The sequence below is a fragment of the Nelumbo lutea genome, chromosome 3 (genome assembly GCF_056320005.1).
Source record: "Nelumbo lutea isolate HS-2025 chromosome 3, American lotus-T2T, whole genome shotgun sequence".
In the NCBI taxonomy this organism is placed as follows: domain Eukaryota; kingdom Viridiplantae; phylum Streptophyta; class Magnoliopsida; order Proteales; family Nelumbonaceae; genus Nelumbo; species Nelumbo lutea.
The window spans coordinates 53,350,618-53,373,620 of NC_142686.1; the positions used below are offsets into that span (position 1 = coordinate 53,350,618).

At 45.1% G+C, this 23,003-nt stretch overlaps 1 protein-coding gene across 1 annotated transcript; it reads right to left on the bottom strand.

The window, feature by feature from the left end:
* Nucleotides 1–1,659: 1,659 nt before the first annotated feature.
* Nucleotides 1,660–4,627, bottom strand: LOC148865003 (Peptidyl-tRNA hydrolase II (PTH2) family protein). The gene is made up of 2 exons (XM_088981607.1): nt 4,148–4,627; nt 1,660–2,239 (listed from the first exon to the last, which is right to left on the bottom strand). Exons 1-2 carry the CDS (start codon nt 4,550–4,552, stop codon nt 2,057–2,059), a joined length of 588 nt encoding a protein of 195 aa, XP_088837733.1. The 5' UTR covers nt 4,553–4,627; the 3' UTR covers nt 1,660–2,056.
* Between the last annotated feature and the right edge of the window lie 18,376 nt (nt 4,628–23,003).

Genomic DNA, 23,003 nt, shown 5'->3' on the forward strand with positions numbered 1-23,003 from the left:
ACCTCCACCTCTGGTAGTGGCCAGAGGCAGAGGTGGCGGTGGCAACGGGCAGAGGAATGATCACCGGTGCCACCTCTGCCTCCGACCACCTTCGGCAATGTTGCCGGAGGCAAAGGCGGAGGTGGGCAGAGCCAGCGGCGAACGATGGTGGCAGGCAGCGGCGGATGACAACCGGTGAACAAATGGCAAGGAGAAAATGAAGTGTTTTTACCCTTTATTGATATTACTTTTAAAAGGTTAATCTATTTCTGAATTTTTTTTTTTTAAATATATTACTTTTATTGATATTAAACCCCAAAAGTTGCCCTTATATGCTATTACCCCTATAAACTAACCAGCATTATTACATTATCACTGTTCCATATAAGTCGATCGTCATTCATCTCCGAAAAAAAAAAAAAGAAAAAAAAAGTACTTTCTATTAGCCGGGAAACAACTCATACATGATGTAGTAGTAGTCTACATCATATGCAGTATAGGGCTGTTGGATTAAACGCCACCCAATGGCCCACAAGCCCCATCACTTGGTCGAGAGGCGCCACCACCCAAGGTTCAAAATATCAATACGCCCGATATGCCAGGCGATATCGATACTATTTTTTTACTTTTTTTTTTTTTTTAAAACCAATACAGTAGAACTGACTGGTTTAAGACTCCTCCATCCCCTGAACCAGTCAGAACCCCGATACATCCACTATAAGGGCATATCAGGAAGATGGCCAATACATGTAGATATTTTGAACTTTGCCACCACCACAAACTCTTCCAACAAGAACATACGGCATTTGCATTTCTCTGGTGTACTTTACTTCTTGGTATCGGTTTTCCTCAAAGTCGCGAATCTGCAGCCAAACTCTAGTCTACAGAGGGCCGGAGGGGGTCTTGAAAGTTGGGAAGTTGGCAGGAGTTGTTAATTTAGATTTTTGTTCGTATATATGTCTCGTCATGTTTAAAGAGTAGTTAATGTAGATTTTAAGCTTATTAATAGTTATTATCAAAATGGTTTATAAGAATGAAATGGTTTTCCATACAAGACTACAAATAATCAAATATTCTTATGGTTCTTGTCTTTTTTATTAATACTCTTCCTATATAACAATATGCTTAACCTGTAAATTTTTCTACTCTTCTCCCATTTTAGTTTTATTAGAATTAGAAATTCATGAGGCTTCAGAATTACACCTCAAAGCTTCACCCTCATGCATCTAAAGCTGCGTTTGGCATGCTTTCAGAGAATTTCTTCTTAAATTTTGTGATTCTAGGAATCACTTCTTAAGGTTGAATTTATGAAAATTGAGAATAATGAGTCAACGAAAACAGAGCAAAGTTGAAAAATCCAATGGCAATACATTAACTAATTACTAAGTTAAAAAGTGCAAACCAAAACTAAAACTCTACAGAAATTACAACCAATGAAATTCAAGTTTTCATTTGAAGTTTTAAAAGGAAAAAAAAAAAAGCTTCATGATAAGTCTATAAGATTATAACTCTGAAATGTCTCAAGGTAAGGTTTTTTTTAAGCCACAAATATAGGTAAACCAAGTCATATAAGCCATGTGCAATGAATGTGAATACCCACTATTATTTTTCTGTATATACTCCAAACTCCGAAATATTAGTAGAATGGGTCAGCTTCTTGGGATAGATGATCTCGAGGAATAGGCTCAGAAAGGGCAGATTTAAATCTTCAACATATGCAATGGTAGGTTTTGAGTTACATCCTTAGGATCCATCCAGGCATGACAATGATCAAAAGATAGAAGGAGAAATAAAAAATTGGCCCTAGAGGTACCATGATTGACTGAACTTGAGTTGTTTGTTTGCACTAGTAACAACTCGGGGGAAAAAATAAAAAGAAAGAATGTATTCCTTCCCAATTATAGCATTCTCTGCTTCAGCTTTGCCTATTCATCACCAACCTTAAAACATGTAAAAGCTGTGCTTTGGAGCTGTATGCATTTTCCAAGGACCCATTTCAAACTTAACTTTGAGGTTGATACAATTAGTACTTCACTTGCAGAGTTTTTTTTTCTTTTTTTTTTTTTGATAAATCACTTCACTTACAGAGTTTCAGCTTCTTGAAAAATGAAGAAACTTTAGATTTGCGGTATGGCTTAGTAGCAAGACATGTGGGGAAGTTTTCAGGTTGTTCAATCCACAGCTTATGGGCAATACCTGCATTTTTAAGTTTTTCAGAAAAGTTCAAGAGCTGTGTTTCTCCCTTAACCTCCAGAGTAACCTGCAAAACCAAAGAAGCACCTAGATAAGAGTATTTTCAAGATCTCTGGGCATTTGAAGGATGGGGAAAAAAAACACTTTCTCCTATATTTAGGAAATGATAAGGAAAAACTTTACAAGCATAATGTACTGTGTCTAGCATGGATATGTTTAATGCAGGTTCTCTTTCATGGGGAATAGAAACACAAAATTATAAAACTATTCATGTTTGATTGGGAAAACTAAAGAATCATGGCAGTTGTGATACCACTGCTGTAAAAGTTGGACTGTTGGACTTGAAGTTGTCTTCTCAGTAGTTGTACAAATGCTGCCCATAGCCTATATGCTACAGGAAAAAAAAATAAAAAATAAGTCATGGACTCATGACCTCCACCTAGGAAACTTGTTTGCTGCATAGTGCATACATGTGTAATGGACCCATAAACAAAAAAAAAAAGCAGTTTTCATGTTCTGCAGGTACGAAAAAAAAGCAGCTCTCTTGCTCTAAGTAGCTAGATATGAGTTATTGATTAATCAAAGACGACGGAAATTGAAGGGAAATCAGAAGAAATTTTAGGGAAAAAACTATATATAAGTATTAAAATGTTTCTTCAATGTGTGGCAAGATCTTATATGCTGAATTATAATTCTCTTCTTCCATGGTTTCTTTTCTTTACCCTGCACCTCCATTACATGCTTGGCTTGCCTGTATCTAACATTGTATGTACCTTTTTTATACTGTATGAACATTTCTAAATATATTTCATAACATTAATTTTAAAATGTTAAACCATAATAAACCACACCATTGAAAATCTAGATATGTTTAAAAATTAATAAACTTTTTTTATCAATAGAAGTTAATTAAATTTAGAAAGATAGAAGTATTAAGGGATCATATTAGCTTAAGAACCAGATATATAGTATGGCATAAGCATATTGAATGGGATACCCATACATATAACCAAGTCCTGGATATTGGGAAATATAGAGCAGCATCCCTGTTCATCTGTGACCATGTTAATATCTTGGCATGTTAATAAAAGTTATAAAATCTAGGTGATCTCCCATCCCCCCAACTATCGATGATCAGTCTAAAGACTTGCTTACCATCAAAATTGCCTGGTCTTGAGCAAAGAGAAGCATTTATGCAGAAATAGCACATACTTAAAAGAAAAAAGTGATTTCGATACTTAATATAACCCCCATTAAAAAGATTAAATGATGTTATTTAGCCAAGAGTATAATCAAATCTATTAAAGCTAAATATTATAGGACCAGTTCAATGAACTAGTTAAGCTCAGGTTGACCAGGACAAAATATGAACCAAGCAATCTGATAAAACAAATCAAGAGTTAGCTTAACCTCCAAATCAAGAAGAAAATCATCTCCATCTCAACTAGAAAACTCAAAGAAAGTTAAGTTCCACTGGCACTTGATGGGAAATCCTGATGTCAAACCAGAACAATAAAATCAAAATTCTTCAATGTGAGGGGATGCAATCGAGCACAAGCATTTGAGACCCAAATGGCAATCCCTCTATAAGTCTAGCAGTTAATTATAATGTTACAGAACTCATCTGTCTACTATGAAAAATTTACAACTGCATTAAAATATGGTCGGTCCTATGAATGAAAACAAACACTCAATGTCAAATTCCGTAAAAGAAGCTAAAGAAGTTCTTCACAACCTGAGTTATTAAAAGAACAGACAGCTACATTTTTCACTCCCATTCTTTTCCAAGATTTACTTACGCAGAACTCAACTCTAAACTAAAGTACTAAACTCCCCAAAAACACTTTCACAATTCAAAACTCAATTTACAACCCTAAATAAATCCCACCCAGGACCCTTGTCCCGCAAAATCAAAATCCACGAGAAATCAATCAACGAAGTTCGAAGAAATCAAGCAGCCGTAGAGTTATCTTGCCTTATGCATGGAGTCGATGTTTTCAGGGCTGCAATAACTGAGAGTCTCGGCATCGTCTTTGTGTATCCAGATCGCCGATACAGAAGCGTGGCAACCTTGTGTGACGACGCTCCCGAGCGGCCAGGAATCGATCAGATCTCTTCGAAGAACTATGTACTGAACCAGGACGTCTGAGTTTTCTGCCTCTCCAACGCCATTCCCGGCGTCTGAAGCAAGGGGGCTGGGCTCGCCGGCTGCGTCTACAGCGGAGACGTTCATCTTCTCCGAGGAATACCGGTAGAAAGCCCTAGCCCTAGAACCAACGGCGAGGGAAACTCCTCTTACCCTCGAAGGAGTGCAGTAGTAGCAAATGGCGCTGGCGGGAATAGAAAGCCAGGGCGAGAGCAGTGCTACTGCTACCACCATGGCCGGATCCTCCTTCTATCAGAGGAAGGTGGAGTGAAATGATATGCTGCTGCGCGGTACATCAGATTTAATGGAAGTTCACTTTCTCTCCTACTAAAACAGAAGAAGAAAATGCTCTCCTTTCGACGGAAGATATCAAAGCCACGTCATCCTGAAAAGTTTATGATCCTCTGAACTTAGCATAGGCGACGTGGGTTAGTTATTAAGGCTGTGTTTGGTTGTTAAATTTGCACCAGTACAAATACATGAAAGTATAAATGTAAAAAATGCAAATTCTTGTTTAATTTTGTTTTGGATTTTACTTTATTCTGCTCTATGTCCTAATTCATTTTTACTGCAATCGAATAAAATAAACTAAAATTTAAAACAAAAAATATTTCAAAATTTACACTCAAATCATTTGCAAGGCATCATTAGTACAAATTTATTTGTAATGCAACCAAACACAGCGTAAGGCAAGACACCATTTTCAATGACGATTTCTTTCTGGATAGCATGGCACCTTATGTGGATAACGAAGATAGTTTGCACAAAATAAAGATTACCAAACAAATTTGATGTAACCGTTTTCGGCCACGTATCAATGTTTTGTGATGTAAAAATGTTTAGGCTAAGTACCTCGTTATTTGACCCGGTGGTGACGTGCCTTAGTGATGAGCTACTTGGTGATGAACTGCCAGGTGGCAAACTGCCTGGTGGAGAACTGCCTAAGGGCAAACTGCCTGGGGGCGAACTGCCTGGTGGCGAGCTCCTTAGTGGCAAACTGCCTGGTGACGAACTGCCTGATGACGAACTGCCTAATGACGAACTCCCTGGTGGCGAACTGCCTGGTGGAGAGCTACCTGGTGGCGAACTCCCTACTAGGCGGCCTGTGACTTAGAGGATGGTGGAGCTCCTTGGTGCAACACAACCCGACTGCCCTCAGCATGTGGTGCTCTTTCCTTTGTAGGCACTGGGAGCTAAGGGACCTGCGAAAACTCCATATTTTCCTCCTCTTTGTAGGTGGCGGGAGCTGAGGGACCTGCGAGAGCTCCATCTTTTCTTCCTCTTTGTAGGCGGCGGGAGTTGAGGGACCTTCGAGAACTAAATCAGAGGACCCGGGGGTATTTTCCCGACGGGGGCTCTCCGACGCTTAAGTTAGCACTCTGATTGTAGAGAGCTTTGAAGATAATATTGGAGGAACGAGAGAGCTAGAGAGCAAGGATTACCTCCACCTTTTTCCCCCCTCTCCCCTTTGGGGGTGAGGTCTTTATATACTGGAGTCCTCGCGGGTTAGGTGGGTGAAAAGCTTCTAAACGGTAAGACTCGTCACATCGCGTCAGAACCGGGGTATGGTGGTGAACTACTCGAGGTCGTCACGCTAGCGCTTGTGTCAGGCGGCCAGGTCAGCGCCTGGGCCAGGTTGTCAGGGCGGCACCTACGTCAGTCGGCGGGTCAGTGTCTAGGCCTGATTGTCAAGTCGGAGCTCGTGTCAGTTGGTGGGTCAGTGTCTGGGCTAGGTCGTCAGGCAAGAGATCTTCCTACGATATGCCAAACTACTCCTGTACCGAGCTTCTCTACAAGTGACGAGCTGCCTAGGGCGAGTAGCCTGTGGCGAGCTGCTTATGGCAAGCTGCCTGTGGCGAGTTGCCTGTGGTGAGCTACCTGTGGCAAGCCCTAGCAGTTTCTTGTGGCGAGTTGCCTATGGCAAGCTGCCTGTGGCGAGCTGCCTATGGCGAGCTACTGCCTATGTCCGTGGCAAGCTGCCTATGGTGAGCTACCTATGCTTGTGGCGAGCTGCCTATGGCGAGCTGCTACCTATGCCTATGGCGAGCTGCTACCTATGCCTGTGCCGAGCTACCTATGGCGAGCTGCCTGTGGCGAGCTACCTATGGCAAGCTGCCTATGGGGAGCTGCCTAGAGGCCATACTTAGTTGGCATGAGGTGCCACGTGTCACAATTTCACTGGAGGGCCAAATCTGCCCTCATCAATTGCCCCCCACTCCCGAGCTGAGAGTAACTCAGTGAAGGGAGTAGATTTCTCTTGGCCCGTAAGTCGACGAGCTAGTAAGTGCTGATCCAATTCCTAATGCAGCCTGTAGGCTTTGGGAGTGACTCGTAATCTACTCTTCTTTGACTTTTGCCCATGTCGGAGAGGCAACCGGGTCTTAAGCAGTAACGTGGCCCATAGGCTTTGGGAGTGACTCGTAGCCTACTCTTTTTGACTTTGCCCGTGCTTGGAGAAGCGACCGGGTCTTAAGTAGTAATGTGGCCCATAGGCTTTTGGGAGTGACTTGTAGTCTACTCTTTTTTTACTTTGCCCGTGCCGGAGAGGTGACCGGATCTTAAGTAGTAATGTGGCCCATAGGCTTTGCCTGTGAGGTGTTGAGCTAAGATTGTGTTGCATCAGCTTCGTAATGCCGGTCACCCACTCCTACAAGAAGCTAGTAGGAGCTCAACCTTCGGGGGGAGCACTTCCAACTTTAGGTCGCCAGCTCACACGGGAGCCTTGGAAGGCTCGACCAGTAAGGACGCCTATGTAGTCGGTTGGCCGCCAACTCCCGCGAAAGCCACGAAGAGCTCATCTTTGTAGGGGGGATCTTGCAGAGAGGACCGATGAGGCATTATCTGAATTGAAAGTAAAAGATGTAAACTAACTTAGTCTGTTAGCTCCCTGTATAGTCTCTAAGTTCATAAAAGATGTAAACTATAAAACGATATCTTCGATTTCTAAAAAGTGAGGATTTAGCTTTCTGGGAGAAGAGGACTTAGCTTTTGTAAGATGAGAACTTAACTTTTTGTAGTGTTTCCAACAGACGACACCAATTGATGTAACCGTTTTTGGCCAAGTACCAATGTTTTGTGATGTACAAATTTTTTAGCTAAGTACCTCGTTATTTGACCAGGTGGTGACATGCCTTAGTGATGAGCTACTTGGTGACGAACTGCCTAGTGGCGAACTGCCTGGTGGAGAATTGCCTGGGGGCGAACTACCTGGTGGCGAGCTCCCTAGTGGCGAGCTCCCTGGTGGTGAACTGCCTGGTGACGAACTGTCTGGTGATGAACTCCCTGGTGGCGAACTGCCTAGTAGCGAAATGCCTGGTGGAGCTCCTTGGTGCAACACAACCCGACTGCCCTCAGCATGTGGTGCTCTTTCCTTTATAGGCAGTGGGAGCTAAGGGACCTGCGAGAGCTCCATCTTTTCCTCCTCTTTGTAGGCGGCGGGAGTTGAGGGACCTTCGAGAACTAAATCAGAGGACCCGAGGGTATTTTCCCGACGGGGGCTCTCTGACGCTTAAGTTAGCACTCTGATTGTAGAAAGCTTTGAAGATAATATTGGAGGAACGAGAGAGCTAGAGAGCAAGGATTACCTCCACCTTTTTCCCCCCTCTCCCCTTTGGGGGTGAGATCTTTATATACCAGAGTCCTCGCGGGTTAGGTGGGTGAAAAGCTTCCAAACGGTAAGACTCGTCACATCCCGTCAGAACCGGGGTATGGTGGTGAACTACTCGAGGTTGTAAGGCTGGTGCTTGTGTCAGGTGGCCAGGTCGGTGCCTGGGCTAGGTTGTCAGGGTGGCGCCTGCATCAGTCGACGGGTCGGTGTCTGGGCCAGGTTGTTAGGTCGGCGCCCGTGTCAGTCGGCGGGTCAGTGTCTGGGCCAGGTCGTAAAGCAGGAGATCTTCCTGCGATACGCCAAACTACTCCTGTACCGAGCTTCTCTACAAGTGACGAGCTACCTAGGGCGAGCTGCCTGTGGCGAGCTACTTATGGTGAGCTGCCTGTGGCAAGCCCTAGCAGTTGCCTGTGGCGAGTTGCCTATGGCAAACTGCCTATGGCGAGCTGCCTATGCCTATGGCGAGCTGCTGCCTATGGTGTGCTGTCTGTGGCGAGCTGCTGCCTATGCCTGTGGCGAGTTGCCTATGGCGAGTTGCTGCCTATGCCTGTGGCAAGCTGCCTATGGCGAGCTGCCTAGAGGCCATACTTAGTTGGCACAAGGTGCCACGTGTCACAATTTCACTGGAGGGCCAAATCTGCCATCATTAATACTCATTGTCAATTTCTAAAGAATCAGTTGACATGGCCTAGTGGTATCAAACAAACAAATTCTCTAATGTCTAAAAATCAATGATCTTAGAAATCGGTGTTTTATGAGAAATTTCATTAGAAGAATCAACAATGGTACCAAATTAACATCACCTTAATGGTCAAGGACTCAAGGAAAACCTTTCACAATGGAACCATGGAATTTAAACCAATCCAATCTAATTGCCAAGGTTTTGGAACTAAGAATGTCTAGCTAGTTGTTTCTTTCTTTTATTTTTGATGGATAGAATGTCTAGTTGTTCTTTATAGCTATGTTTGATTTTGATAGAAAAATAGAAAATTTGAGGGGATAACTTTCTCTTTCTCTCTTACTTTCTATAAAAACCAAACATGGTTAAAAAGAAAAATCTTGATGAAACATAGGGTTTCTTAAGTTTCCAATTCTATAAGCTAAGGTAGTAACATTAGAAAGAGAATAACTTGAAAAGGGTCAGTCCCTTCGTTTGTGGACCATTTTCCTTACACCCTCATTTCAAAGGGAGAAAGAGAAAGATTTATCTCATTTATTCATTATATTGGTCTTTGTTTTTTTTCTTCAACTTATAATAGATCACTTTTTCTAGTAGGTGTTTTACATGGTTTTAACCAAACCATTTCAATCTACACCCAAGTAAGACCGTAAATGGGTTGGTCTAGGTAGAAATGGGACTGACCTGAGAAGAAATATTAAGGAACTGGAACTAAATCAGGCCCTATAGGGTTTGTAATTTTAGCTCTAGAACTGGACCAATTGGTTCTCGCGACATTCAGGTCTAACTTAATGGACCCAATTATAATAAACCTGATAATTTTATTCATTTTTATTATTCTTCATAATTATACATGATGAGGGAAGATTTGGCCCTCCACTATCAGCCGAGCTAAGTAAGGTATAAGTGATGGCTTATAAGGCATGTTCGCAGACCTATTACATAGATTTGTTATCAAGACCAAGTTCTCTAGAGTAATAACGCTCGACCGTTAGGCTGACCTGCCTATGCCAGAGTTATTCAGGGAGTCGTAATGCCAGCACAAATCACGTAACTGATGTAATAACTCAGCTAACTATAAGGAAACAGCTCTGTGAGAAGATGAGAACCATTGATGAGAGTAGAATTTATCATATTTTTATCCTCAATTATTCTGTCTTCATATCTCTTGTATTTTGGTCCAGGGTATGAAAGAAGGCATCAAGAGCAAAGAAAGACAAATCGGATGATTTTTCATAGTTTCGACATCGTTCGGTGATCTGAGCCTAACTCGCATCTCTGAACTCCGAATGGGCTGATTCTAGATCCACTGGAAAGATAAGAGAAAAACCCACAACTTTCATGTTTTGGGCTTTCGCAGATTCGGCCTGCATCAAAGTCTAATCTAGACCTGAATTCGGGGCAATTTCATAGGAAGGCCCAATCCGCAGTTGAAGCCCAACTCGCAGAAAAGCCTGGCTGAAGCCCAATTCACAGAGGATGTCTATTACGAATTCAAGAACAAGAAACTAAGAAGAATCCTTCTAGATCTAAATTCTTGATGTAATCTTAGAGTGAAAAAGGGATTGAGTTCAAGAAATAAAGAGATAAGTTTAGAATTAGGATAGGACTTTCTATTCTCGTAAGATAAACTTCAAGAGGAAGTAGGAGACCACACCCTCCCCTTTAATCTATATAAAGGAGAGGGCGGACCAGCTTTAGGGATCATTGGATCACAGAATCATTCAATCATTCAACTTCCGATTTGAATCGAGAAGCAAGGAGCAATCAGTCAAGAAGAGTTCAAGAAAGGTTCAAGAATTCAAGAAACTTCAAGAAGAGGAGATCTCAGCACCATGGGCGAAATCAAGAGTTCTTTCTTCCCCTTTGTTTGTATTAATTCTTCCATTATGAATTGATTTGTTTCTTGCTAGGGCTATGGAAAGCTAACCATGTTGATGAATATATTTTTATTTTCTTGATTTATCCAAGATTGTGATTTCCTTATAGTCTATGAATTATTGTGTTTAATGCAATTAAGAGCTTGGCCACCTCTTAATTGATTTGGGTTATGTGAATGAATTGAGAAAGTAATTCACATAATTGAATGAATAATTCATACTGTGAATTGAATGGTATATAGAGATATATATACATGATTCATCTGAATTTAATGGTTTTCTTGGACTTAATGCACTTCCATCTTGAGAGCTCTACTCGAGAGATCAAAGGGTTACCTGATGGGCGTAGGTTTAGTACATCTCAAGAGAGAATATTAAATAAATTTGTGAAAATCTCAGCTTATGGGAATAACAATTAGTCTTGGATAATTGGACCCATCAATATTCACTACATTGGTTAGGTGGACCAAAAGTCCTAGCGGTTCCATCATTTGCATATTCGATTAGTGGTCACCCTTGTTTTTACTTTTCTTTGTTCTAGTTTTTATTTTCAGTAGTTCTTGTTTCCTTAAATCTAAATTTTGACTGTCCAAATAACTAGGGAAGACTATGATTCTAATACTTATTTTGTTAAATCCCCGTGGGAACGATATTATTATACTACTTGATCACTAGTGCACTTGCTAGAGTTATATATTTATAGCTATCACCCATTACAGGAGGTCTTTAATCCCTCACACCTATATAAAGGCACCATTTTCCTGAGAGAAGGTATGCACGATTTTAAGCTCTCAAGCTCTCTCACTTTCTAAAATACTTTCAAAATACTCTCTGACTTAAGCATCGGAGTGCCCTCCCCGGGTAAAGACACCCGGGCACTCTAACTCTGTCTTTCTTGTAAAACAAAAACAGCTCAACCCAGCAGAACTCGGCTAATATTGTTTCCTTGAAGGTCTCTAAAAAAATTACACAACTCTCTATTATATTGTTCGGACATCTCCAGCTCAACCCAGACAAGGAAACTATCCAAATCAGCTTCTAAGTCATTAGCCAGTAGGGGAGTTGCCAAATTGTGCATCATTAATTGGCGTCGTCTGTGGGAAACCAACACAAAAGCTAAGCTCCCATCCGTTCTCTAAGCCTCAAGTAATGGCATCCTCAAGCAAAAACTAGCAACGCCTAGATCAAAAGAATCCGCCAGGGGGTAGAATCAAAATGATTAGACTAGACAAGTTCTTGCAATTTTTCTCGGATAGAATCTCCCTAACTGTGAGGCCACCCCTGCAGGTCAAGCCCTCCATGGTTCCCATTGGAGTTGATAGCCAAGAAACTGTAAGGCCACTCCGCATGTCGAGCCCTCCATGCTTTACGTAGGAGTTGATGGCCAGCAAGTTGTGGAGCCACCCTCGCAGGTCAGCCCTACCAAGGTGATGAGGTGTCTGTAGGCCGAGGTGCTGAGAGCAAACCAGATTGTTAAAATTTCAACGACCTAACGAAGGCTCACTTTGGCGACCTAAATGAGCAAGCCTGGACGAGCCTTGTTAGCCATGTTCACGAGGTCTCCCCTACAGGTCAAGCCCTTCGCGGCTCCCACAGGAGTCAGCGGCCAACGAACTGTAATCGCTCTTGTGGGTCAATCCTTTCAAGGTTCCCATGCAAGTTGGCAACCTGTAGTTAGTAGAGTTGCCCCCGCAGGTTGAGCTCCCTATGGCTTATCGTAGGAGTAGATGACCAGCACCTCCGGGGACTAACATAGTGTATCCGTTGCACTGACTTTCTATTCAAATGACAATAGTGACGCATGTATCACAAGGGGAAGCTAAACCACTTTCAACATCAAGACCCCATAAGCCAACCTCAAAATGTCTTTGTAATAGGTAGGCCGACCTATGCTGGTCGACCCCCATCTATCCAGCTCGGCATCATTTTGATAGCTGAAATTATAACTACTTTTCCGACCTGGGCCGATATTTATGAGCTCATCGAACTAGTCACTTCGGGCCAAAGGACCTACAACAAGCTACTCCCTTCGCCAAGATGACCTTAGCTCGGGAGTGGGAGCAATTGATGAGGGCAGATTTGGCCCTCCACTCACATCATGACATGTGGCATCTCAAAACAGCTAGATGACACCCCGACACCACGTAGGCGATGACTTGCCTTAGCCAAAGTGATGGAGACCTACCTCCAGAGACCTACTTCTAGAGACTTAGAAACTTACCTCCAGAGACCAACTAAAGACCTGGAGACCTACCTCCAGACACCTACTGAAGACCTGGTGACCTACTTCCAGAGACTTACTACTAGAGACTTGGAAACCTACCTCCAGAGACCTACTACTAGAGATGTGGAAACCTACCTCCAGAGACTTGGAGACCTACCTCTAGAGACCTATTGGAGACCTGGTGACCTACCTCTAGAGACCTACTGGGGACCTACCTTCGCCGACATAGCTACCTACCTTTGGAGACCTATTGGAGACCTGGAGACCTACGTCCATAGACACATGGCATCCAAGTAACACCTTGACATTGAGTAAGCAAATCACCCTGGTAGGTTGGCTAGTAGCACCTCACCTATGGCTGACCTAAAGTACCTCCACTTAAGGAGTGACCTCCTTTGGATATCAGCCGAGCTAAGTAGGGTATAAGTGATGACCTACAAGGCATGCTCGCTAACCTCCTCTGCGTACATCCCATCACTCTCAAGTCTTCCGGAAGTCAGTTCCTGCACTGAATGTTTCAAAGGAAACCAAATAAGGCATAAAGCCTAGTCTATGTGCATCACTACCTCCGAGGACTTCAGACTGGCTAGCCATGTCTTCCCGGAGATTTCAGACGTGGTGTGTGAAGCCCATGCTAAACAACACCTATATATAGGCCTCACCTCCAACCTCACAAGGTACATGCGCAATTTAGTTCTCACAGCTCTCTAGTTCTCTTACTTTTAGCTCTCTCAAAACTCTCCAATTCGCTAACTTAAGCATTGGAGTGCCCACCCCAAGTAAAGCAATGCAGACACTCTGACACTGTCTTTTTACATGTCCCCCCGATGAACTAGCCAATTTGACATTCGAACCACCTTCTAGCAGGAAGCTGCTAGACCACGATTCATCAATACATTTGTCATACCTATCAAACCATATAATGTTAATTGTACCTAGCTAAATAGAAAACATTCTCCCTATATAATAAAAGAATTTATTGTACATATCCATAGTTCATACCAATTTCGATTGACAAAGTGAATAGCTAGCTAATTGGAAAGAGCAAAACTCCAATTTATGTACAACATAAACCTCATAAAAAAGACAAACCAACAACTCATTCAATTGTGGCACTTCAGCTACATGTCTAGGATAGGAATGTTAGTGGGTCTAGTTAAGTGGTAATCTTGCTATTATCACAACTTTCACTTACACCAATCTAACCAGATAACCTACCGATTAGTTATAATTGGGTTCAAGTTGGTGAAAAACAATGCTAAACACTATTCATTGACACTAAAGGGGATTTTCAACTTATTCTGACCTAAGATAATAAGTTTTTGGGCTTGAAGTTACTTTACCATCAGAAAACAAAAGAAGACTTCTATCTCCAAGCTTAGCTCAAATGTAGCTTGCTTCTTTTGATGTGTGAAGTAGTGTCAAATCAAAATATCCAACAAGCATTAGCTCTCCTTGAAAAGGGAGGTGATCTAGCTAGGCCTATAATCGGATCGGACTCAGATCAGATTCATTTAAATCCGAGTTTGATTCGAGAGATTGTTAGCTGCATCCGACTCCGATTCGAAATCCAATCGGATTGTGTACAGGGAATCCGAGTTCGAATCTGATTGGATTTTTCTGATTTTGGATTTTATTCCGACTCCAATTGAGAGCTCTATGGTCAAGACTTCATTGTCATTCCAAGCTAGAAATCTGAATTCAAAGTTTCGAACCATTTATGAATCCATATTCCCTTTGGTGAATGAAGGCCTGGACCAAGTGATGCAAGAAATTAATGGCCGCTTGGAGATATCATTAGGAAGGTCAAGATGGATAAGAACCATGTATTCGACTTTCAACTAACATTTCTGTATTTTCTTGCAAATATGGTCTATAAAAACTAAGAGAAGTATTCTAGATTGTAGGATGATGAATGAAACTCTTAGAGCCAACAAAAAAGGTTCATCCTACAACAAAACAGGATCAAACCAACAAAAGGAAGAGAGTGGAACAATGAGAATGAAGAAAACCTGGGTGAGAAAAGAACGGTGATAGCGAGAGCCTTGTTTTTGTTGGTTTTTGCAGAGAGTGAGAGTTGAGAGAGGAGAGAACACCGACGGCGAGAGTCTTGTTCTAGTTGGTTGTTGCAGAGAGTGAGAGTTTAGAGAGGAGAGAATGATGATAGTGAGAGTCTTGTTCTTGTTGGTTGTTGTAAAGAGTGAGAGTTGAGAGAGAGGAGAGAACGGCAACTCGACAAGGCGAGCTAGGCGAGTGAGAGTCAGATTGTATACCACCCTCTTAAACTTATGTTAACAAATTTTATGTATTTATATGAATTGATGAGGGCAGATTTGGCCCTCCAGTGAAATTGTGACACGTGGCACCTCGTGCCAACTAAGTATGGCCTCTAGGCAGCTCGCCATAGGCAGCTCGCCACAGGCAACTCGCCATAGGCAGCTCGCCACAAACAGTTCGCCATAGGCAGCTTGCCACAGGCATTTCGCCATAGGCAGCTTGCCACAGGCATAGGCAGCTCGCCATAGGCAACTCGCCACAGGCAACTGCTAGGGCTTGCCACAGGCAGCTCGCCACAAGCAGCTTGCCACAGGCAGCTCGCCCAAGGCAGCTCATCACTTGTAGAGAAGCTCGGTACAGGAGTAGTTTGGCATATCGCAGGAAGATCTCCTTTCTGACGACCTGGCCCAGACAATGATCCGCCGACTGACATGGGCGCCGACCTGACAACCTGGCCCAGACACCGACCCGACGACTGATGCAGGTGCCACCCTGACAACCTGGCCCAGGTGCCGACCAAGCTACCTGACACAAGTGCCAGCCTGACGACCTCGAGGAGTTCACCACCGTACCCCGGTTCTAATGGGATGTGATGAGTCTTACCGTTTGGAAGCTTTTCACCCACCTAACCCGCGACGACTCCGGTATATAAAGACCTCACCCCCCAAAGGGGAGAGCGGGGAAAAAAGGTGGAGGTAATCCTTGCTCTCTAGCTCTCTCGTTCCTTCAATATTATCTTCAAAGCTCTCTACAATCAGAGTGCTAACTTAAGCGTTGGAGAGCCCCCGCCGGGAAAATACCCCCGGGTCCTCTGATTCAGTTCTCGCAGGTCCCTCAGCTCCCACCACCTACAAAGAGGAGGAAAAGATGGAGCTCTCGTAGGAGCGGGGAAAATATGGAGTTCTCGTAGGTCCCTCAACTCCCACTGCCTAGAAAGGAAAGAACACCTCATGCTAAGGGCAGTCGAATTGCACCACACCAGGGAGCTCCACCATCCTCTAAGTCACAAGCTGCCTAGTAGGGAGTTCATCACCAGGCAGTTCGTCACCACTGGGTCAAATAACGAGGTACTTAGCCAAAAAAAGTTTACATCACAAAACATTGGTACGTGGCCGAAAATGGTTACATCATGAATGAACACATTTTGGGGTTTTATTTTTTATTTTTTTAATTTACCTTATGTGTGATAATACCCCTACTATCTTAGCATATCTTATTTGTGTGATTCAGATTCTCTAAAGTATTACATGAAACAGGTTTGGATACATACAAGATTCTATGTTAGCATCTCATATGTGTTTTCATAAATAATCAGGGATTGATCTTTTTTATCTTACCTTATTAAGTGCTAACATAAGGTATGGTCTCAACTAATACATATATGATTCTAGCATGAGGTGTTAACATAGTACCCCTACTATCTTACCACCTAATGTTAGGAATCATACATGTATTAGTTGGGGCCATATATCTTTCTAGCCCATATTTATATTGGATGGAAAACATGTATTTAGCAGGTCAGTAACTTGTATTTAATTAATGGGTTCATTCATCTATGGGTTCTCATAGTCCATGCAATTCATATTAGGCCCCTATGTCGGAAGCATATATCTTATTAGTTCATATTAGAATCAGGTTTGATTTTGGTTAGTTGGACTCAATATATGTTCTAAATGGTTTCAGACTATGTGTCATCTTTTTTTTGTGTTAGTTGTAACTAGGGATGAAAACGGATTGGATTGGATTCGAATCAAGGTATATTTGTGATGCAACACGATCTAGGCGCTCGTAGCTGGCTGAAACTTGGCTCCTAGCTGTGACAGATGGCACCTGAGAAGAAGAGGAATGTGAAGGATTCCCGGGGAGCTCTCCCGACGGGAACACTCCGATGGCTAAGTTAGAACTCTGAGGAAAGTTCAATGAAAACGCAGTGAGTTAAGAGTGTTGAAAGTGCTAGCTTCAATACCTTTGCTTCGTGAGGGTCGTGGTCCTTTTATACTGGAGCTCGGTCACATTAGGCGTAACCGCCACTACCCTAGCCATTACTACTAGGGCTGGGGTGGCAAGTGCAGGCTGCTGCTATAGGGTACGAACTCGTCAGGCGTGCCATGCTTTTTAGAGACGGCGGGCAGAACGTCATCTGGCAAGGGATGCGGGCACTGCCACTGGATCCAATAGGTATGGATGTCAGGCAGATCTCCCCTGTAGGTTGCCGAGCTACTGTGCACTGAACCACTTGGGGCTGGTTTGCCTTGCACCGAGGTGCCGAGGTGCTCCCACTGGAGGCAAGCCTTAAGCAAGTACGAACAGGAGTCTCGACGGTGCTGTCCCGAGGTGTTTCTCCCTCGGAACACTTAGCCAAAAGCTGGGGTGCTCCCTTCTTAGGAAGGGAGAGCTCAGAGTCCCTTAGGAGGAGCTCAGGTCCCTTTGCACGGGGGGAGCTCGGGGTGCTCCACCCTCAGGCTCGGGGTGAGCTGGGCCTTGCTTCTCGGCGAGTTGTCACACCCGCCAAGTCGTTTGGTCGGGCCTCGGCGAGCTCGCTACGTTGAGTTGTGGCCAGGCTATCACGTTGAGTTATCACTTATGCCAGGTCCTGTCCACATGTCCCCGTGCTACGAGGTTGGGCCAAATCACCCTACATCAATTTCCCCCCACTCCCCGTGTTAGGGGTTCTGACCCAGTGCGGGGAGTCCTCGGTCTGCCGAGTGGATTTGGCTCGGGGCCTGAGCTTTTCTGTCTGCCAGCTCATCGGTTGGACCGTTTCTCTACTCAGCTCTACCAAGAGCAACTTGGGTCGCATACGATCTACGCACGGACGTCACGTGACTTATGGACTTCGAGGATGTGAAAAACATACTAAACTTATTTCACCTCGAAGGTCGCACAGCCGGTTTTCATGAGGACCGTCAGATCGTTTCGATCTCAACCATTGATGCCAGCGTATAGTGGCTATAAATAGCGGGGGTCCTGGCCATTTTCCTTCGCTACAAATCCTTAGCCATAGTTTTGAGCTCGCGTCCAAAGCCTCCAACTCAAGTCAGTTCTTACCAGTCCGGTCTATCTCTCTTTGGTGAGTCACCCTAGCTCTTCTTCAGTTTCGTTATGTCTTCCTTTGATAGCCAATTAGATGAGCCCGAGGTGGGTACCTCGGCTCAGGGTAACCCAACTGGAGTCCAGCCCCCCGAAGCGCGAGAGGCCTCGGGAAACTTGGTGTCCACCTCTCAACGAGGTCGGATGCTAGACAGGTTCGGACCCTCCACCATGACCCTGGAGAGGCTCCGCCACCTTATTCATTAGTACAACCTGCTTAGGGAGTACATCTACAGTTTACTTGCGGGTAGCTTCCCATGGGGACATAGCCCTGATGAAGTCGTAATCTTGTAGGAGCAGCTCATGGTCGGGCTCCGTCTTCCCTTCCATCCGCTCATAGTGGAGGTCCTAAACCACTTCAATGTTACGATAGACCAGCTTCACCTGAACTCAGTCCGTAACGTGGTTGGGACAATCTCCCTCTGCTATGAGTACATCCTCCCCTTTAATTTGGACATATTTTGTTATATCCTCACCATCAAGAAGAGCGCTTCATGCGTTCTCCCCGAACACAGGAGGAGTTACTACTTGTCCCCTCATCGGGCTTTAAATTGATGCATAAGCTTCCTAGCAAGATCCCGGCCTGGAAGTAGGACTACTTCGTAATCCGAAACCCTACGGGGTGGCCCTTCCCTACTCACTGGAGGGCGGCTATCCAAGACCTTGGCATCATCCTCGACAAGAAGACCAGGGAGACATTTCAGTCATGGGCTGAGGTCGGTTGTAGTTACAAGGATTACACCACCGGGAGTATGCTCATTTAGGCAGGCTTGAGCCCGGGTAGGTAGTTAGTACCTTTGTTGTTTGGCCTGATCCTTTCTTTTACTCGAGTACTAATGTCAAGCTCTCTTGCAGGTCCCATGGAGGCAGATAAGCTCAAGGGAGATCGGCTCTTCAAGCACATGAAGGGGAGGAAGAAGCGGGCTGCTAAGAGAGCTCGTATCGAGTCACTGCCAGCCTCCACTCTCAAGCCCAAGCTTCCATCGGCTCCAACTTCTGAGCCTGAGCTCCCTGGGGCTTCTCCGATCATTGACTTGGAGGTGTCCATACCAATAAGGGAGCCCGAGACCTCGGCCGAGCCCGCTATGAGGGCAGTAATTGGGCCCGAGGTTGCCACCAGAGCTGCTGGCGTAGCGGTTGAGGTCTTCGTTGAGCCCATTCATACAGCTGAGACGACTGTCTCCAGCTCGGGGAGCCTGGATGGGGGCCGAAGTATCTTGGTTCCCCAGTGCGGTCTTCAGAAGAGCAAGGGGGTCGTTTACTCTGAGGAGATTTCAGTCTGGGCCGATATGCTCAACCCTGCTCAGCTCGGAGCCCGAGCTGCCACCCACACTATGGTGGTAAGTTCTCTTTGTCAGGTGAACTCCACCGTGCACGCCCATGCTCTTCAGTCCAAGAGGAACCTGAAGCAGGCTCTGACCGCTGAGGAGACTTCCTGTGCTGCTCATACTGATCTGAGAGTAGCTCGCAAGCAGATCCATCAGTTGGAGAGCAGCACCATGGCCTAGAGGGGCGTTATTATGGTGTTGGCAGCGGAGAAGGATGAGCTAGCATGCGAGAATGGCGTGCTGAGGGGTGAGGTGGAGGCCCTCAAAGCGGAGTCGGCACACAAGAAGGGTGTGTTGAGGGACGAGCTGGACGCCCTCAGGGTGGAGGCGGAAGGCCTTAAGGAGAATAAGAAGGCCCTCCTGCACGAGGTGGAGTTCCTCAAGGCGGACATCAAAGAGAAGATCGAGATCTTCACTCAAGCGATAGAGGAGACAAAAATCAAGGCTGTCGCGGAGTACATCCAATTCAATAAATTTGATGTTGTTCTGTGGGAGGCCTACCGGAAGGGGTTCAAGCTCAGCAGGTGGCTGATAAGGCACACATACCTCGAGCTTGACACAAGCGCCATCACCACCTCGCGAATCACGGATGAGATAGCTCATCAAGCCACAGAGGATCCGGATTTAGAGGAGGAGGATGGTGACGAAGAAGCGGACGCCCCTGACCAGCCCAAAGCTCCTAAGGAGGTCTTGCACAGAGATGAAGAGCCCCCGAAGTGATTGCCTTTATATTCCGAGTCTACGAGCTCAGTCTTTCTAGTTGTTTTTCTTTTTGTCGAGCTCATTGTACAAAACTTGTTAATGAAATTGATCTTTCTTTTCCAAGTGATCTTTCTTTTCCAAGTGTTGTTTGATCTGAGCTATCATGGTTGAGTGTGCGAAGTGATTTGACGTAGTAGGGCATAGTAAGACATATGCCCGTACTATCTTGTGGCATACACCGAGGTGATTGATAGTGAGGCACAGGAAGGCATATGCCCGAACTGTCTTCTGGCATACACCGAGGTGATTGACATAGTAAGGCACAATAAGGCATAGTAAGGCATATGCCCGAATTTTCTTCTGGTTGTATGCTGAGGTGAGCTAAGCATCGCGGAATCTACTGGTCTACTTGCGCCCTCGATACATTATGTACTATGGTGCCGAGCTCCTTGCTCAGCTCGGTGTTTTAGCCCCTTAGAATTCATTCGCGTCATAGAGGGGGCTAGGTTATTATGTCGGAGTCTGTTAGTTTGGCATTTTGGCCTTTGAGCCCTAAGAGACTCGTGGTCTGCTCTTGGAATTCACCCATGGCATAGAAGCGACTGGGTTTTATTGTGTCGAGGTCTTTGTTAGCTCGGCATTTCGGCCCTTAAGCCCAGAGAGTGACTCATGGTCTACTTAGTTATTTATAGGTAATATTGCCTTAGGTTGACACTATTCCATGCCCGAGGTACTTGTTCCCCTTCCAGGGTTTCGAGCTCATACGTTCCTTCCCCGAGTACTCGCTTTACTCAGTAGGGTCCTTCCTAGTTCGGACAGAGCTTGCCAACACTGGGCTCAGGCACCATAACCTTATGGAGAACCAGGTTGCCAACGTGGAGAGTCCGCTTTTTGACCCCGGTGTTATAGTACCGAGCTACCCTTTGCTGGTAGGTCGTGGTCCTGATCTATGCAAGGTCTCATACTTTTTCAAGCAAGTCGAGGTTGATGCGTAGCTCGTCTTCATTCGCCCTGTCATCGTGCGCTTCTAATCTCAGCGAGGGAACTTCGATCTCGGCTAGAGTGACTGCTTCAGTGTCGTAGGTGAGGTTAAAGGGGGTTTCTCCTGTGGCGGTCTTTTCTGTGGTACGATAGGCCCATAATACACTAGGTAGCTCGTCTACCCATAGTCCCTTAGTTCGGTCTAGTTGCGCCTTTAGTCCGTGGAGAATAGCTCTGTTCGTAACTTTCGTCTGACCATTTGCCTTAGGGTGCGCCGCTGAGGTGAAGTTCTGCTGAATTCCCATGTCTCGGCACCAGTTTTGGAATTTGATGTCTTCGAACTGCTTACCATTGTCGGAGATCTGTACCCAAGGTAATGCGAAACGACACACTATGTTCTTCTAAAATAAGTTTTGCACGTTCTGGGCTGTGATTGTTGCGAGAGGTTCAGCTTCGACCCACTTCATGAAATAGTCAACTGCCATCACTAGGAACTTCCTTTGCCCTGTCGCTGGTGGGAATGGCCCGAGTAAGTCAATCCCCCATTGTGCAAATGGCCACAGGATAGTGAGGTATTTTAGGTCGGCGATAGGCTGGTGGTGGATGTTGGCATGCTTCTAACACTTGCCGCATTTTTTTACGAGCTCAGTCGCATCTACCTTCATCGTTGGCCAGTAATTCCCCTATCGTAGCACTTTTTGAGCAAGGGCTCTGCCCCCCAAGTGTCCACTGCACAGGCCCTCATGAGTATTGTGGAGGACAAGCTCGACTTTAGAGGGTCGTAGGTAATGTAGGTAGGGGAGCGTGTAGGATCTTCGGTACAACTGTTCATCTATCATGACGTATTTGGCTGCCTAACACTCTACACTCCTGGCAGCATTACGATCTGCAGGGAGGGTCCCGAGTAGCAAGAAGCTCGTGAGTGGATCAATCCAGCTCGACTTTGCTTGAACGACGGGAGCGACCTCCTCTACCCCCTTGAGAATGCTAGGCCGATGCAAGTTCTCTATATACACAATCCTCATGGTGTTATCACCAGTGCTGGCTAACTGGGATAGGGCATCGACCTCAGTGTTCTATGACCTCGGGATATGCTAGATGAAGTGTGATCAGAAGTTGAGCAAAGCTCCTCTTACTTTGGCTAAGTATGCTACCATAGTTGGCTCGCAAGCTTCATACTCACCCATAACCTAATTGACCACGAGTGGGGAATCGTTGCAGACGACAATGTGTTTGGCTTTCACTTCCTTTGCCAGATCCTGCCCGGCTAGTACCGCCTCATACTCTGTTTTGTTGTTGGATGCTGCGATCTCAAAGCGTAGTGCGTACTCCAATTTCACACCACTTGGCCCATACAGAACGATCCCAGCTCTGCTGCCCTTCCGGTTTGACAAGCCATCTACGTGACGGATCCAGGGTTCCTTGTCCCAGTTCGTGCTTGGCCTAACTAGGAGAGAGACCGCGTTGGTTGCTACTTCACAACGCTCGAGCTCAACCAGCCTAGGAACCCTGGGCTCACCCGCACTGGGGGCCTCGTGTTCTACCGGCTTGGGGACTTCGGAGCTAAAGGTGCATTCTGCAATGAAATCTGCTAAGGCTTGGGGCTTGATAGCAGTTTGCAGCTTATACTGGAGTTCATATTCGCTGAGCTCGATGGCCTACTTTGTCAGCCTTTCCAAGACCTTGGGCTTAAGCAATACTTGCCTCAAATGTTTGTTGGTAAGGACAACGATGGTGTGAGCTTTGAAGTACGAGCGAAGCTTTCGGGCTACTATGACTAGTGCATAGGCTAACTTTTCTATCTCTGGGTACCTTGTCTCTGCTCCCTGCAACACTTTACTTACATAATAGATGGGTCATTGAACCCGATCTACTTCTCTTATTAGTATCGAGCTGACCACCTCGTCACTTACCAAG

Bases quoted from the DNA above. Each gene is read 5' to 3' on its own strand.
- LOC148865003 (XM_088981607.1), bottom strand. From the start codon at position 4,552: ATGGTGGTAGCAGTAGCACTGCTCTCGCCCTGGCTTTCTATTCCCGCC. The intron at 2,240-4,147 runs GCAAGATAACTC...TTGGTTTTGCAG, and splicing joins ACATCGACTCCATGCATAAG to GTTACTCTGGAGGTTAAGGG.